Here is a 16891-nt window from a genome sequence, read left to right on the forward strand (position 1 = left end):
CTCATTCCCTGCTTTGTAACGGGGCTGGTGTGGAGGCGGCTCTCTCCTCCTCGGCCTCCGTTGCCTGGAGGGGGTACGGGACTGGGGTTGGGGGTGCGTGGGGGGGGTTCGGGGTGCGTGGGGGGCGGTGTGTGGGGTTGGGGGGGTTGGGGGTGCGTGGGGGGCGGTGTGTGGGGTTGGGGGTGCGTGGGGGGTTGGGGGTGTGTGGGGGGCGGTGTGTGGGGTTGGGGCGGTGTGTGGGGTTTTTTGTGGGGTGTGTGGGGCTGTGTGTGGGTCTGCGCCTGGGGTGTGCGCGCTCCCGTTGGGGCCGCGCGGGGCCGCTGTGCCGCCGGCTCCCTGCGCCGCCCGGGCCCCGGTTTCCGTTTCCGTCCCGGCGCCGCCGCCGCCGCCGCCGCCGCGATGTCGGACTCGGAGAGCGAGGAGGAGGCGGATGGCGGGCGCGCCGAGCCCTTCTCGCTGGCCGGCTTCCTCTTCGGCAACATCAACGAGGCGGGGCAGCTGGAGGGGGACAGCGTCCTCGACAAGGTGCGGCGGGCCGGGGCGCCTGAGGGGAGCGACGGCACCGGGAGCCCGGCGGCGGGGCTGAGCTGAGGGGCGGCCCCGGGCCGGGGCGGGCGGCGGCGGGGCGGCGGGTGCCGAGCAGGGACCGGGGCGCTCGGGGCGGCGGAGGGGCCCCTCCGAGCTGGGCCGCGGCTCTGGTGTCCCCAGGAGTCCAAGAAGCACCTGGCCGGGCTGGGGGCCCTGGGGCTGGGCAACCTCATCACCGAGATCACCGCCAGCGAGGACGACAGCCCGGAGGCGGACGGAGCCCACCTGGACGAGGAAGGTTAGGCACCGGGCACCGGGCGCCTGGCGGGGGGCTGCAGGGTCACGGCCCCGCTCAGGGGGGGAGAAGTGCACCGAGGTGGTCTGCGCTGCGACCAGCACTGCTCACGGGTCCTCTGCCAAGGGCCTGGCCTTCCTTCTCTTGCCACAGTGATTCCCACCTTACCTCCCGGCCCCTTGTGCACACGCTCTCTTTTATAATTAATATTTTTCACTGCTCTTTGTCTCTTCCTGCTCATAAATACATTTATTCTGTTTTTCCCTGCATTAAACTCTTACAAGTCTATTTGATGCACAGTCTCTTGTTATGATTCTTTTATTTCAGATCTTGTTAAACAGTTTCATTGAGTAATCGGAAAGTGTTTCCTTTGCCAAAGCTGGTTACTTATCAAATTTGAGGTGAAATTCAGAGCTCTTGGAGATTTTGGTTGGAATAAAGGGAAAATGTTCTCTTGGGAAAAGTTAATCAAATGTTTTTATTCCTCTAAGAAAAAGGAAGTATAGGGGAAGGATTCATAAGTACGTAGCAAAGTCAGATGTTAGTAATATCCATCAAGATAAAACTTTGTGTGACTAGATATTTTTCTTCGTAGGTTGGGTTAAGAGCACAGAAGACGCTGTTGATTATTCAGATATTAATGAAGTGGCAGAAGATGAAAGCCGTAGGTATAAGCAGGCAATGGGCAGCCTGCAGCCAGTTCGAAGACCAGGTAAATGGCTTTAGCATTACAGCTCTAGCTAGTAGGATGTGTTTTGGAGCAATTGCTCCGAAACACGCTGGTTCTGTTAAATGTGTGTTGTTGTGCCTTTTTGCTCATTGTTTCAAGAATCCAATATAAGCTTTGTTGAAACCATGTTCACTGGATAAAGCTACTGCTTAATACCTTCCTTTTTTAAGAAATGAGTTCTTCATCAGAGTTAAACTACGCTCTGAAGAGGAAACCAGCAACCTTTTGCCATGGGGTCTCCTGTAGAGAATACTGATACCTGCTGATATTTCTTTAACCTGTGTTCTTAGGAAAAGAGTTATGTGGGAGGTCAGGTGTTTCTCAGAGATAATCAAAGATAGAGTTGAGGTCTTGATCCCTTGGAGAGTAACTTCAACCATAACCTCTCTCTCCCCTTTTACCCCGATTGCTTTTTCTAAAATGACTTTCTCCAGAAGGCACTTCAGTTCTGTTGTTGGTCCCAGAGATCTCTGTCTAACAGAAACAGGCTTTTCCCTTTTAGGAGCTGCAAGTGCAAATGATAAATCTTTGTTTTTCCTGAAAGCTGCTTTACACTTAACCTTTCTGTTGTCATATTGTGGCGGGTTGGATGTAAAGTTGACCGCATTTTTCTTACATCTTTAGCAGCTTTATTCTCTCTACAAAATGTGAATAGCAGAATATATATACATATGTATTATAAGTGCTGCAGTCTGCTTTCTGTCAACTTACCTTTTTCTCCCCCATCCCACTCTTTCTTAAGTTCCAATATTACAAATGCATGTGCAGGAAGCTGAACTGGTAAGAGGTTTGCATCTAGTTATGAAATAAGAATGGTCTCCTCGCTAAGCTAATGAGGGGACGTGGTCTTCTCAGCAGGTTGGGACAGGTATGAGATAGTACAGGTGGGAAGGTTGTCTGGTTCCCTTTTATTGTCAGCTTAATGTGCAGTCTTGTCTTCTGACTGGTTAGATGAAGATGAGGATGATTATGATGCCGACTGTGAAGATATTGATTCCAAGCTGATGCCGCCACCACCACCGCCTCCAGTACCTGGAAAGAAAGAAGATGAAAAGGATGCAGCTTCCACTGGTGAGTGAGGACTTTCTTCTTCCCTCTGGCAATGTGAATGTCTGAAGGAAGCAAACGTTGCTGTGTAGCAGTTCATTCTGTGGCAAGGACCCATCCATCTTCAAAATTCTATCTGCAGACTGCATCTGAAGGTGGGTCTTTATCCTGTTACACAGTGTTATAGGACTGTCTGAGATGAGCTCATGTATAAAATACAGGGTAAAGTATTATATTTCTAATGACTGTTAAAATACTGATTTTTCACAATCAAATTGCTTTTTTTTTTTATCTCATCCTCTCAGTTGTGGCTGGGAAATTCACCTGGAACGCTTAGGATAAAATGAAAGGTTATACCAGAATGGTACTCGTAACACCTACAGAGGCTTGATTTTTGCATAACTTGGTATAAAAAGTAGATGTGGCATTATGGGTTTGTACTAGGGGACAGGGAGGAAACCTGTTTGTTTATAAGGTGCTTGTTCTATTGTAGTATCTGAAGATGGAGACGGTATCATTTTGCCCTCCATCATTGCTCCTTCCTCTGCTGCCTCCGACAAGGTGGATTTCAGCAGCAGCTCTGATTCTGAGTCAGAGATGGGACCTCAAGAAGCCAGGCAGGCAGAATCCAAGGAAGGCAAACTCACACTTCCTCTTGCAGGAATCATGCAGCGAGATGCTACCAAACTGTTGCCAAGTGTTACAGAGCTCTTCCCGGAATTTCGGCCAGGCAAGGTATTGTAAAAAAATATGTGAAAGTGACAGCAACTCTATCATATGAGCCCTCTAAGAATAAATCGTGTAGTATTAAGGGTATGTAGTAGGAAATTGCTTAGATGGTCTTGCTCATCTTGATAGTTTCTGTTTCAGTTTCTGTGTTGTGCTGTTTCCAGGCTGCTTAATGCGTAATGCTTTTCCTGACATCTGAAAGAACCTCATAAAAAGTGTCAAATAAATCAGGGTGTGAAATAATGTTTGCTGCTCTCCAAGACCACAGTGCAGACCTGTTTGTGAAAATTGTTTTTCTGCTTTCTGGCATTTCTGCCATATATGTGCCTCCCTTCATGCTGTTCTGAACTTGTGGACTTCTTGAAAAAAATTTGCAAAGTCTGTATCCTTTACTTAATTCTCCCTCAGAACCACTCTGAGTATGGAACAGAGATGAGAACAATATCAAGTTGGTTGAAAGAATGATTTTAACTCTCAACTCTTTGCAAAATCTTAGCTCTTTCCTTTTATTACTAAGCAAATTTATTTCAATACTTCTAAAAATGCTCTCAAATAGCAAATGTTGATGTATTTCAATAATTATTTTTGAAACTTTTAAAGCTGTCAAGAGGAGAAGAAATGTGGAAGGGGAAGGAGAGTAAAGACAAGCTTATGGTTGCCAAACAGATGGTTGTCAGCTGGGATAACTTGGATTTATGCATGCTTCCATCCTAGTCTTTGTATAAGACAAGCAACTTACGTATTTAAATATCATGTTTTAACATGTTAGCTAACCTCTGTCTATTAGAAATCCATGTGAATCTTTAACACAGAAGTTAGACCTTATCTTCCTCTGAAGCACTTGATGCTGTCTTAGCTTTAGCATATTTGGTGTTTTCTGTTACCTTTTTTTTAAAATCAGTTATTTGTATATTCATTTCTTTGGTGCTCAGCATGTAATGTCAGGGACTGATTCAATGTTGAACATGCCCAGTTGGGGCATGTAAGTGTTGCAAAATTTTCGTAATTAATTCTTGATTACTACTAGGACTAGCAAAGCTTGAAATCCTATACATTTGTCTGTGAGGATCGGTTGATGTATGAGAAGGTGTGTGTTAACGTAGCACTGTTTTTCTTGATGAAACAACTTAAAAGAGCACGTGGATGGAGAAGCACACTTTGTTTCATTGAGCTGTTAGCAGCTTACCTGTCTCTGAGATGTTAGCCCTTGGCTCCTTGAAACTGGCCAGAGGGTAAAGAAGTAATCTGGGGGAGTCTTGGGAAGACAGGTAACAAAGATGTGGGCAGAGATGGACAGAGCGGTCATAGAAACATAATTAATAGGATGTGTTTTTACAAATCTTTGGTTCTAATTCACGTTTCCTAAATCTGTCAGTTGATTTGGTAACAATGCTTTCCCTCTTTACAAGAGTGCTCTGAAGAAAAAATTAATGGTGCTTAAAACCCAGCAGTCATAATCATAAAAGGAAAAAAAAGAGTTTTTCATTATCATTAGTGCGGTTTATGGAGGTTCCCGTATGCATACAGGGAAGCTGCATTGTGGTGGAAATAAAAATAAATGCATTTTTTCTGGCATATCTGTTTGTACCCGGTTGCTTAAGAAATCTCTGCTTTATGTAACCGCCTGCTAGCTTTATCTGTTTTGCTCATCGTTTTATCATGTCTTCTTCAATCTCCATATGTCTTTCTGAAGGTTGTGATTGTTCAAGATGAAAATTGTGATTTCCAGGTGGTACCTTACCACACGTCCAATATGTAAAGGCAATCTTTCTTCACTGTGTTAAGTTCCTTTGTGTCTGAAATTACCTTCATTTTCAAAAGTAATTATTCTTAATGTCAAAGAGATGGATCAGAAACTTATTTTCAAGTATGACAATGAGATTGTTGATTGCAGTAGGAGCTGGAATTGTAGAACAGGCCAGGCTTCTGAATTTGAGTGCTTTCCTTCATTATTGCTTTTTCAGGTGGGGGAAAGAAAGACAAACATTCCACACTGTTGCGTTGGTTTTTTTTCTTCTGACCCCCTTGTGTTTTTTTCCTATTCTAGGTGCTGCGTTTCCTCCGTCTCTTTGGCCCTGGAAAGAATGTTCCATCGGTTTGGCGTAGCGCCCGAAGGAAGCGCAAGAAGAAGCATCGGGAGTTGGCACAAGAAGTGCAGATACAGGAGGGTGAAGTTGTAGTTGAGAGTGGAATGGAAGGAAAATCTCCCTGGGAATATGAGTTTGCTGCTCCTCCCCCTCCTGAGCAGTGCCTTTCAGATGATGAGGTGGGATATCTGAGACTTAGGGAGGGTCGCCAGCTAGCACTGGGGGTAGTAGTGGATTGGACAGCAACTTCTAGTGTAAAGAGCTTTTCCTCCGAAATAAAAGTGGAGGACAGGGTTGGCTTGTATTCCAGCTATGCAGAAGCTCCTCTCCAGATACTAGTCAGTGACTTCAGGTGATTGCTTCTTACTGAGAAGGCCGCGTCCATGGTAAAGGATCAATAGGAGAGCTTATCCTCTTTGTATCGAGAAGAAATCTGTGTTCTTGGAAGTCTAATTGCAGAACGTTCTTAAGGCAGCTAGTAAGTATGGAAAAGCGCTTCTTAGAAATACTTTTCTCTACTGAGAATGAGCTGGGAAACTTGGAAGGATAAACCTGTAACTGATACTTGGATAGACCATCAGTGTAACTGCTCTCTCCTTTGCTGTGCTTCAGATCACCATGATGGCACCTGTGGAATCAAAATTTTCCCAGTCAACTGGTGATACAGACAAAGTGACAGATACGAAGCCTAAAGTGGCAGAATGGCGCTATGGCCCCGCACAGCTCTGGTATGACATGCTGGGAATCCCTGAGGATGGCAGTGGATTTGATTATGGTTTCAAGCTGAAAGAGAAGACGGAGCAGGAGGTTAAAGGACAGGCAGATGAGAGGGTAAGAAGGGAACTGTGAGGGAAGGAGGGGAGATGTGTGTGGCTCTGAGGACTGCTGTGCGGTCAGAGCTTGGTGATGGGCTGGTGGATGGCTGTGCAGCATACAATATGAGACTTCTATTTTTTCTCCTTGAGCTTGAAAGTATAAAGGCAATGCAGGTCTTCAAGTATTCTTTTCTTGCAGGATGGAGAGTTGATGGATGAGAAGGATGATCTGTTAGCTGATGAGCACTTCCTTATGGTGACACAGCTCCAGTGGGAGGATGATGTTATCTGGAATGGAGAAGATGTCAAACACAAAGGAACTAAAACACAGCGGGCAAGTCTGGCAGGCTGGCTGCCATCAAGCATGACTAGAAATGCCACTGCGTACAATGCCCAACAAGGTAAACGATCTGATATGAATTGTAATTGAGCTGTCTCGTTGCATGCTTTCCTCTCGAGTACAGAATATAATTCTATCAGGAAACATTCTTGACAAAAGCACAGCTCTGCTCAAAATTCTGGGTCTCTCTCTTTTTTTCCAAAAACAGCATAGGTCCCTTCTGTTAAAGAAGATACCAACTCTGGCTTTCTTCTCTCCATTTGGAATACAAGATGCTAGATTCACCTAAATTAGTATCAAGCAATGCTATGCTTAGGATGTTTGCTCTTCATAGGCCAGTGGAATTTTCTCTTTTTCTTTTCTTAATCCGAAGATTTGTGTAAAGGTCTTTTTAAATTTTTCATGAACTAATAATGGTATTTGTTTTTTTTCTAGGTAGGAAGTCTCAGTTCTTACAACCCTCAGGCTTCTCTCAGATACAGATGCTTTTCAAATTTAAATTGCTCGTGTAGAATGAATGGGTTTTGTTTGTTTCTTGTATCTTATCCTGCTTCTACAAGGAAAGACTAATGGGAACATCGGTTTACGTCACACATATCTTTAATGCATGCTAACATCAATCCTTTACTGTTTGGTTATTGGTACAAAACACTGAGGAGCTGGGGAGGAGTACTGGAGATAGCTTTTTATTACAGTTTTCATTTTAGCACAGTTGTGCCTGACCTGTCCAGGGCTGAGCTCACTGTGTGGCTCCCATCAAAAGCTCCAGTACATGCTAAACACGGGTAGTCCATTCATATCTGGTATCTTATGCCTTCCATAAGCATAAACTTAAGTGACATACATGATGTGTACATATGTGAGTTGGTCTGCCCTGGGAGGAGGATGGGGGCAAGCAGACTCCGCAGAACAATTCTTTAAGGTCTGCCTGGCCATCTTTTTTTCCAAGACAGTTTGAGATCAGACAGGAAGGCCGGACCAAGTGTTCTGTTAGCGGTAGCTGTCAGCACAAGGCCTCTCTCTTTTATAGGGACCACATAGAAATGCACTTTTATGCATTGTTATGCAGCATGTGCAGAGCAAGCCGAACATAACTTTGAAGAGTCTGCAGAGTCCAGCAGTAAGCTGTGGGTGAACTTCTTTTTGTAGGTTGTTAGTCTTACCCATACTAATGATACATGATATTCTTTGTGATATGCATAGGCCCATGCTGTTTCAGAGGGGAAATCATTCTCCATGCAACTCTTAAGTTCTGATTTAAGGCGATGCGACACCCCTCTAACACTCTGATTCAAGCTAATGTTACTTTCGTTTTCCTCTTCTCTAGGGTTGAACCGCAGTGGCTCTTTGCTCAATCCACCTATTCCACTAGCACAGAAACCAAGCGTAGCAGGAGTTCTAGGTATAGCAAAGGGCAAAGAGAAGCAGGCCCCTGAGCAGCAAGGTAATGAAGATGTTCATCTTCACCCTATGAATAGGTGCATGTAACATACTTCTCTGTAGAGCTGTGTTTCATGTAATAGTGGGGTACTTTTTTGGTAACAAGCTGTAGATAAAACGGGTTGCATGTTTGCTCTAAAACTTGGTAGAGGCCCTGCTATTTCATTCTTAGAGATTCTGTGTTTCAGTGAAGCAAAATCTCTAAATATTGTAGTGTCTAAAACTGTGACTTATGATTGTTGCAGTTTCCCTGGATGAAGACAAGCCCTGGTACTCTATTTTCCCAATTGATAATGAAGAGTTAGTATATGGCCGTTGGGAAGATAATATCATCTGGGATGATCAGGCAATGGAAACCTACTTGGATCCCCCTGTCTTGACGCTTGATCCAAACGATGAAAACATAATTCTAGGTATGTCTATGGCATCCAGAAATTTGACTCAAATGGGAAAATGCAAGTGGAAACAGAAGCAAGGATTTATAGTCACAGTGTAATGGAAATAAATGGTGTTGGTCGATGCTTATGGCCTCTGTTTGTCCCGACTTTCGAAAATTAATTTGCAAGTGATCCTAGGCCTAAGTGGAAGGCGGCAACACTGATAACTCTAATGGTGTGGTAAACACTCTCAACTCCAAAGTTAAAAGCAGTAGCAGAAGAATAAAAATTGATGCCCTCAAACTTAATTTTAACATAAATAATCTGACTCACGGTGTGTTTTAGAAGTGACTGTCATAATTTTACTTGCAGACATGTTGGTTTGAAGACGGAGGGGAGAGAAGTAAACCACAAACTAGTCCGTGCCATTCTCTGTATGGGTTGTAATGAAAGCCTGAAGAAACAGATTGCTTAATCGTATTTCAGGCTACAGTAATGGCACAGAGGAGCTGGGGATTTTGCGTAATACCTGTCAGCGTTTTCACTACTACTACAAACTTACTCAGTACTCCTGGAGTTTGATTCGAATGTATTCCATGCTTACATTGCTACAAGTTGGGGAGAGAGATTTTTGTCTGATTTCAACTCTCCAAACCATCACTTTTTCTTAGATCTCTGTGTGTTGGAATCTTTAAGGAGCCTTACGTAATCTGAGGATAGGCCTATCTTGCTACACTGTTATATGGTCTGGATTGCGTTTCCTTATTCAGGACAGTAACAAGAATTTCTGTATGTATTGATTGGAATGTTTTGGTATTAGCCAGCAACCTTGAAAATCATTCTTAATTTGAGCTTGGTTAAGGAAAAAAAAAACAACAACAAAACACCCCTCAAGGTATTTTTTTTCACTGTGTGAATTACACAGCAAAGTTGCAGATGTTTATATAAATGGATGACAAAGATGAGTTCTAATTTCATATAGAGTAACACGAGATCTCTGCATGAAGATGGTGATGTGTTTACCAAGCATGTGTCACTAGCCCCTGCTTCTCACGTGAAAATCTTATTAGAGAATCCAATTTTCACAAACTGAGAGCTTTTAAATTCATACTATTTTGCTAGAATTTTTCAGGAATCCTGTATGGATTCAGGTCTATATTATCTTTGGATTCAGATTCACTTTCGACTTGTATATATATGGGAAAGAAAAGGTTTATTAGTACTTGTATTTGGGGAACAATACTGGTACTCCTTTGCCCTTGACTCTCAGCTCTATAGAATAGGTTTGGCAGAACAAACTTTTTCTTGTATTTGATTAGATTATTAGTAAATAATGTTGAGCAGTGGATACCCCAAGCTGTCCCCAGAGCCACCCTTTACCCCCACCCAATCTGTTGGAACAGTGGAACTGTGGATCTTCTCTGAAACAACATTCATTTGACAAAAATTTCTCTGCAGCTGTATTGCAGGTTCCTCCTCTCAATGAGGACAGTTTCTTACAGTGTAGAAACAGGGGCTAGGGATGAAAAGGGGCAGGAGTGTAGGAGAAGGATAGTCACCCCAGAAACTGAACAAAAAGGCTGACAGGCCTTGACCAAGCTCCAGCTTAGTATGAAGTCGTGGTGCCGAAAAGAGAACCCTAGTAAGAGCGCCCTACAGTGTGTTTGTTTGTCTTTTTAGAAATTCCTGATGAAAAGGAAGAAATGACTTTGAACTCTCCATCCAAGGAGAACAAGAAAGAATCTTCTCTAAAGAAGAGTCGAATCCTGTTGGGAAAAACTGGTGTCATCAAGGAAGAACCACAGCAGGTCAGCATAAGCTTTAGCATTTTGCAGGTTGGGAATGACCTGGAAGGAGTGTGTTTTTTTGTTTTGGAGTTGTTCTGTTTGTGTTTTTTTGTTTGTTTTTTTTTTTTTTTGATTCTCTCTCTCTGTTTAATATTGAATTAGAACATGTCTCAGCCAGAGGTGAAGGATCCCTGGAACCTCTCCAATGATGAGTTTTACTACCCCAAACAGCAGGGGCTTCGAGGAACCTTTGGAGGCAACATCATACAGGTAGTCACGGTATTACTGGATACAGAGTGAGAGAGGGAATGTCTTGGTAAGGAAGTTTCTAGCTGAAAGTGGGATTGAGGATTCGTAGAAAAAACAGGCTTTAGATTACAGCGGGTCAGTTAAGTGTTCATGCGAGATACTTTTTAATGTTAATCAAAATTTTTAGAAAGGAGTTAGTTCAAACTTTTCTGGACTGCCCCCATCAAACTGAGGTATATATGCTATATCTTGCTTTGTCATACTTACCATACTTCTGTTTAGTGTTTCTTTCTGCAGTATTCTTTCTGAAGCCTTTGTGAGAGGGAGAAAAGTGATGCAGATAGTCAAGAAGTGAAGCTGTGCTTCTTCTAGTGTGTTTTTTAATCTGGATATTATAAAAATAATTCCGATAATGATGAATTTCAGCTACTGCTCACTAGCCTTTGGTGAAGAGGTCATGATATTTTCCTCCTTAATTATGGTATTCAGGGAGGCTCTACTGTAATGGAAAAAATGGATGTAATTCCAAATGCGCTTCTTTGCCACTGATACAGATAATGGTTTGCAATCCTCTCGCTGAGTACCCTTTAAAACAGTAAAAGGAAAATAGTCTCTGCCCTGAAAGAAAAGGTTGAATATATGGGCCTAAGCACTTTCTGTCAAAGGGTAACGTGATTTCAAGTGAATTTGAGTGCGCTAGTATTACTACTATTACTACCAGCAGACCTACAAATATTGCTAGGTTCTGTTATAAGGGTCAACAGGCTTGGAAGGTGATCTTGGTTTTGCGATGATACGTGTCATTCTTAATATCTACTTTGTTCCTGTGTCAGCACTCTATCCCAGCAGTGGAACTTCGCCAGCCGTTCTTTCCCACCCATATGGGTCCTATGAAGCTCCGACAATTTCATCGGCCTCCCCTGAAGAAATACTCTTTCGGTGCCCTGTCCCAGCCAGGACCCCATGCTGTGCAACCTCTGCTGAAGCATATAAAAAAGAAAGCTAAGGTACGATTATTGCTCTTTGTATGTGATGTCTGCTGTGGCTCCGTTTGCACAGCAGATCTAGTGAACGTGCTGTTTTCCTAATGCTGTGTTTTCACTGGCATAGATGAGAGAGCAGGAGCGTCAGGCTTCTGGCGGGGGTGAAATGTTCTTCATGCGCACACCACAGGACCTAACTGGCAAGGATGGAGATCTTATCCTCGCTGAATACAGCGAGGAAAACGCTCCTTTAATGATGCAGGTTGGCATGGCAACAAAGATTAAAAATTACTACAAAAGGGTAAGTATGTAAGTTTTGCTGTTGGACGCTGATTTTCTTCTGCTTCTTACTGAGCGCTAAATGCACTTTCGCTGCATGTTGCAGAAACCTGGCAAAGATCCGGGAGCTCCAGACTGTAAATATGGAGAGACTGTTTATTGTCACACTTCTCCATTCCTGGGTTCTCTGCATCCAGGCCAGCTACTGCAGGTGAGAAATACAGGCATGCCAATTGAATTTAATTTCCTGTTTAAGTCTCCTTGTTTACTGATGATAATGCAGTTCTTCTTTTCTATTTTTTATGTCTTTCTGTTGTATGGTTTTCAAAATTTTATAGGAATGATAGGAATTGCAAGAAATGAGTCTTTCCTGTTTTTCTCTATAATGGAATTAGAAATGCTGTTGTCAGAGAGGTCTTCATAGAAGGCCAAAACTGTTTGAATGTCAGGGAACTCAGTTAAGTAAGTCTTAGAGGGGACAGAAAGCATGGGTTTATCATGGTCAAGGATGTGTAAGCAAAACCTTGTGTTCTTTCTGAGAACTGCACTGTTAATTTTCTACTTGATGCCAGTTGGATACAAATCAGGTGAGAATTCTGCTATTACAGGCCTTTCTGTGTTGTTGAAATGCATACAGTTGAGATGGGGAGATAAAAATGTTGTAAGGACTGTGTGGTTACAAAATCCATGATAAATGTGGAAATAAATCAGTGTTAATCAAGTTAATAGTTGTTATTGCTGCAGGAATAATTCTGTCCACGCTGTACCACAGGAAAAAAAGAATAATGTGAAAGTTGGTGGTAGAGATTCATCACAGAACTGACAATGTTAATTGTTCAAGCCTAAGAGGACTTCATTGCAGATAAACCAGGACTTCTTGAAGCCTCAGTCTGGTGCCTTCTTGGTGCCTGTTAAAGCTTTCTTACCTTTAAAGGCAGAAATCTGCTGCTTTCTGCTTTTCTGGTTAGGTTCTTACAACCTTGGTTTCTGAGCATACTCTTCAGTTTTGCTTCTATTGTATTGCCTTCTCCTGTTCCCTGGTTGAGAGTGTGCCCTGGGATATATTCCTTGGTTATAACATTCTTCTGCATGTGTGTTCTTTCTGTCCTTTTTAAAAGGTCAATGCAAAGAGCCCTTCAAGCTCTTTCTGCATTTGTTCTAGGTTTTATTATGCTTTCTTGCTTCATCTTTGGTTATTTGTTGAATAAGCAAGGAATGTTCTGACTGCACATCTCTGTATATTGTGTTATAAACGATGGTGTACCATTAAAATGAATAGAGCGATTGTGTTTGTTTTTGAGATCTTTTTCATAGACTGCATTAAAGAAAATTTGATCAAAACCTGACTTTCAAACTTTGATTTGTTTCTCTTGTTAGGCATTTGAAAACAACCTTTTCCGGGCCCCTATCTACCTACATAAGATGCCTGAAACAGATTTCCTGATTATCCGGACACGGCAAGGCTATTATGTTCGAGAATTAGTGGATATTTTTGTAGTTGGCCAGGAGTGCCCACTTTATGAAGTACCTGGTCCAAACTCTAAACGAGCCAACACCCATATCAGAGATTTTCTGCAGGTATGTGACAAGGACAGTTTGGGGGTCTTTGAAGAAAGCCCATAGCATAGGCCTTACTTGGACAGCCTTTGTTTCAGAAGCTCAGCCTGGTATGGCTGCTTTTTTTCTGAGGTGAGAGATGTTAACTATACAGAGAATTTTCATTATCTTTTAACTAACAATTTATAGCATACTTCTGTTTGTGTCTGTGAAACACGTGGTAGAGGCCTTTTATTAGCCAAGATAAAAGCTGATAAAATTATATCAAAGTATAGGGAACCGAAGAAATTAGAATAAACTTTGAAGTGGTTATGCCGTATAAAATGACAATTACATGGATTTTACTAAGAGGCGATTATGAGAGATTATCGCAGTACTATCAGCACAGAATTAAACTTGCTTTGTCAGCCTTTGTTAATTTCCTGGATCTTCAGGCAGTTAAGCTTTGAGACCGTCGGTGACCATCCAAATAAGTATCCCCAAATTTAGATGCTGAAAAAAAAATCTGGTCATTTAGTTAATTTAATTAAAAATTACAACACAGGAGGTATTTGCAGAGCTGGAAAATCCCTGCCATTCTCAGAGTTCAAGTTTCTGTGCCAAAGCATGAATATTCCTATTGTGATAATACGGAAAATTTCAAGACAAATATGTGGCTTGGAAAACTTTACTAGGTAAACTTATAGGAAACAATGGGTTTTAAGCAGGAATTCTGAAGTAGTCACTGTAGAAATAGCATTGTCTTTGCAGCTTTATTGTCTTCTTTCTTCAGACTTACGTTTTGTTTTGTAGGTTTTTATTTATCGCCTCTTTTGGAAAAGTAGAGACCGTCCTCGGAGAATTCGCATGGAGGATATCAAGAAAGCCTTTCCCTCACACTCGGAGAGTAGTATCCGAAAGCGGCTAAAGCTTTGTGCTGATTTCAAACGCACAGGTATTTCAAGATTTCATGTGGATGTTGCTAATTGCTTCTCAGCCAAGCCATTCTTTGCTGATCTTGGAGTTTCAAACAAAGCAGGAGGGGGCAACATGTCATGATAAACCATTTATGAAAATACCTGTTTGAAGATCTAAAATATAATCTGATTTTTTTTGTTGTTGTTCCAGTTTATAAAAGTGCGCTTTCTTTTGGCACAAGCGTGCTTGATAGTAAGAAATGACTGCAGCTTGGACAGTTTTTATAACCCCTTGGGTAATGATGTGTGCGTTGAATGAACATGAATGTATGAGAGTTTGGGGTAACAGCTGCGGAGTTAGGGGGGTGTTGATTTAGACAGATGCAGAACAAATAAACCCAGCACTTTTTGTGGTTTAAATGTCACAAATTTGTCATACTTGCTCCTTTTGCCAGCATTGCAACGAGATACCAAATCTTGAAATACAGTAAGGATTATGATGGCATTTAACACTTATAGTAAACTATTCTGTTTGATCTCTGCATCTTTTCAGGGATGGACTCAAACTGGTGGGTTTTAAAGCCAGATTTCAGACTGCCAACAGAGGAGGAAATCAGAGCAATGGTATCCCCAGAGCAGTGCTGTGCTTATTACAGCATGATCGCAGCTGAGCAGCGCTTGAAGGTAAACATTCCTTGTAGGCTATAAGGCAAGTTACTGACAAGCAGTTCTGTGAAGGATGCTGCTAGGAAACACCTACCTAAAGCTAATTTTTGCTATACAGTAGGCAAATTAGGCCCCATCTGACTGTGCAACTTGCTAAATTTTCTGCTGCGTAAAAAGAAAGTTCTCAGAGAGCCGCTGTGTTTTTATGCCTATTATTTTGATGTTGTGTTAGCTATGCTTAAAGGTAGGAAAAAGAAGTTGGGAGCATGGGCTTATGTTTTTATCTCTACAGCAGAAAGTAAACGATGTGTGATGGGATTGGGAAAAAAAATGGGTTTGTTTTTTGAAGTATAATTAATTTCTTTCTCCAGTAACCTTTTTAAGACTTCAGGTTCTCTTTTTTTTTTCTAACATTTTTCTGTAGGATGCAGGTTATGGGGAGAAATCCTTCTTTGCACCAGAAGAAGAGAATGAAGAGGATTTCCAAATGAAGATTGATGATGAGGTACTGTCAGAGCAATATAATCGGCATGTGTGCTCATACATTAGTCTGCATGGCAGTAGAGAAATGAGGTCTTTAAATATAAAGAACAAATTTCATGTAGGATTCGGTAGATCAAATGGTCTTGCAACTTTCCTGGGAACTCATATTTACATGAGTTCACCTTCGCTTGGGCATCCTTCTTGCCATATCCTTTTAGGAGTAGGCTTTTTGCCTTAAATGCCTGTTAGGAGTTATCTAGCACTTTGGTTCTCCATAAAGGCAGCTGAAGGATGAAGGCATGGAATTCACTCTCCTTACATCAATTGAAAACTTCTCAGTATGATTGGAGGAATCCAAAATAAAAAATTAGGAATTATGCTTGGTGGTAGTAGGATTGTGAGAGCATGTTTCTCTTCTTGCTGGCAGGTGCGCACAGCCCCATGGAACACCACACGAGCCTTCATTGCTGCTATGAAGGGCAAGTGTCTTCTGGAAGTGACTGGTGTAGCAGATCCTACTGGCTGTGGTGAAGGATTTTCTTATGTGAAGATTCCAAACAAACCAACGCAGCAGAAGGTATTGTTCCCAAGGTTGGGTTGGACAAGAAGCAGTAAGTGGGAAGTCGTGCAAGATAAATATGGGGTATTGGGAGGAGAAAATATCTGAAAATGATCTTAGGAAAGATTATTATGTGAAGGCATTCATAGGCTGTACCTTTCTCTGAACAGGATGACAAGGAACCCCAGCCAGTGAAAAAGACAGTGACGGGGACAGATGCTGATCTGCGTCGACTTTCGCTGAAGAATGCTAAACAGCTTCTGCGTAAATTTGGAGTGCCTGAAGAGGAGGTGAGCACGACCCAGTAGTAAATAAACACAGAGTTCTCTTCATTGCTGGATTCAGCAGTAGATGGTGGAAGGGACATATACTTTTCTACTCACGTGGAAAGGAGTTGAAATCCACAGTCAGTTACCTCAGATGTATGCCTCTAAAGCCATTTCTGTTGTGTCTTCCTCTTTACAGATAAAGAAGCTGTCCCGGTGGGAAGTGATTGATGTGGTACGCACAATGTCTACAGAGCAGGCTCGTTCAGGGGAAGGTCCTATGAGCAAATTTGCACGTGGATCTCGGTTTTCTGTAGCAGAACATCAAGAGAGATACAAAGAGGAGTGTCAGCGCATTTTTGATTTGCAAAATAAGTAAGTTCTTATCTGATGTTTACAGCCTTGAACCCCACCCTGTCCCCACCTTAAAAGTCCAGAACTATGAATGCCTGGGGCTCTCTGATATGTAGTCGTATAGATGTTGATTCATCTGGTTGGGTTCACAAAATACAGAGAAAGAGGGCTTTGGTTGTTACTGTTAACTTAAGAGTTAGCTGTAGTGTTTTGCTGTTACAGACCTTTTGGGAAGGTAGAATGAGTTGCACAGCCTGCCACATAAATTAGCGTGAGATGTTCCACAGATCAGTTCACCAATCAATTTCCTTTCTTTCTTCCTTACTTCTTTTTTTTTTCTTTTCTTTTTGCCATAGCTCTATTGAGTAACAATTACCAATTTTATGTCCTATTCCTTAGAACTGCCAGACAATTCATGCATTAT

At 42.3% G+C, this 16891-nt stretch overlaps 1 protein-coding gene across 4 annotated transcripts in view; it reads left to right on the top strand.

Moving 5' to 3' along the window:
- The first annotated feature begins 299 nt into the window (after positions 1-299).
- Positions 300-16891, top strand: part of TAF1 (TATA-box binding protein associated factor 1) — a 32783-nt gene continuing 16191 nt past the window's right edge. For 2 of the 4 annotated variants that reach the window (XM_040572885.1, XM_040572886.1), the window contains exons 1-22: positions 300-525; positions 709-826; positions 1419-1535; positions 2505-2624; positions 3262-3335; positions 5377-5595; positions 6029-6247; positions 6431-6632; positions 7899-8015; positions 8257-8424; positions 10069-10196; positions 10338-10445; positions 11258-11431; positions 11535-11708; positions 11793-11897; positions 13064-13264; positions 14036-14177; positions 14693-14823; positions 15230-15310; positions 15716-15865; positions 16018-16137; positions 16313-16488. In XM_040572885.1, coding sequence (XP_040428819.1) covers positions 400-525; positions 709-826; positions 1419-1535; positions 2505-2624; positions 3262-3335; positions 5377-5595; positions 6029-6247; positions 6431-6632; positions 7899-8015; positions 8257-8424; positions 10069-10196; positions 10338-10445; positions 11258-11431; positions 11535-11708; positions 11793-11897; positions 13064-13264; positions 14036-14177; positions 14693-14823; positions 15230-15310; positions 15716-15865; positions 16018-16137; positions 16313-16488 — 3170 coding nt within the window. In that variant the 5' untranslated portion in view covers positions 300-399. Of the gene's footprint in view, positions 526-708; positions 827-1418; positions 1536-2504; positions 2625-3093; positions 3336-5376; positions 5596-6028; positions 6248-6430; positions 6633-7898; positions 8016-8256; positions 8425-10068; positions 10197-10337; positions 10446-11257; positions 11432-11534; positions 11709-11792; positions 11898-13063; positions 13265-14035; positions 14178-14692; positions 14824-15229; positions 15311-15715; positions 15866-16017; positions 16138-16312; positions 16489-16891 lie in introns of all 4 variants that reach the window. The other 2 variants (XM_040572883.1, XM_040572884.1) reach the window with 1 other exon arrangement.

The sequence above is a fragment of the Cygnus olor genome, chromosome 13 (assembly GCF_009769625.2).
Source record: "Cygnus olor isolate bCygOlo1 chromosome 13, bCygOlo1.pri.v2, whole genome shotgun sequence".
NCBI lineage: Eukaryota > Metazoa > Chordata > Aves > Anseriformes > Anatidae > Cygnus > Cygnus olor.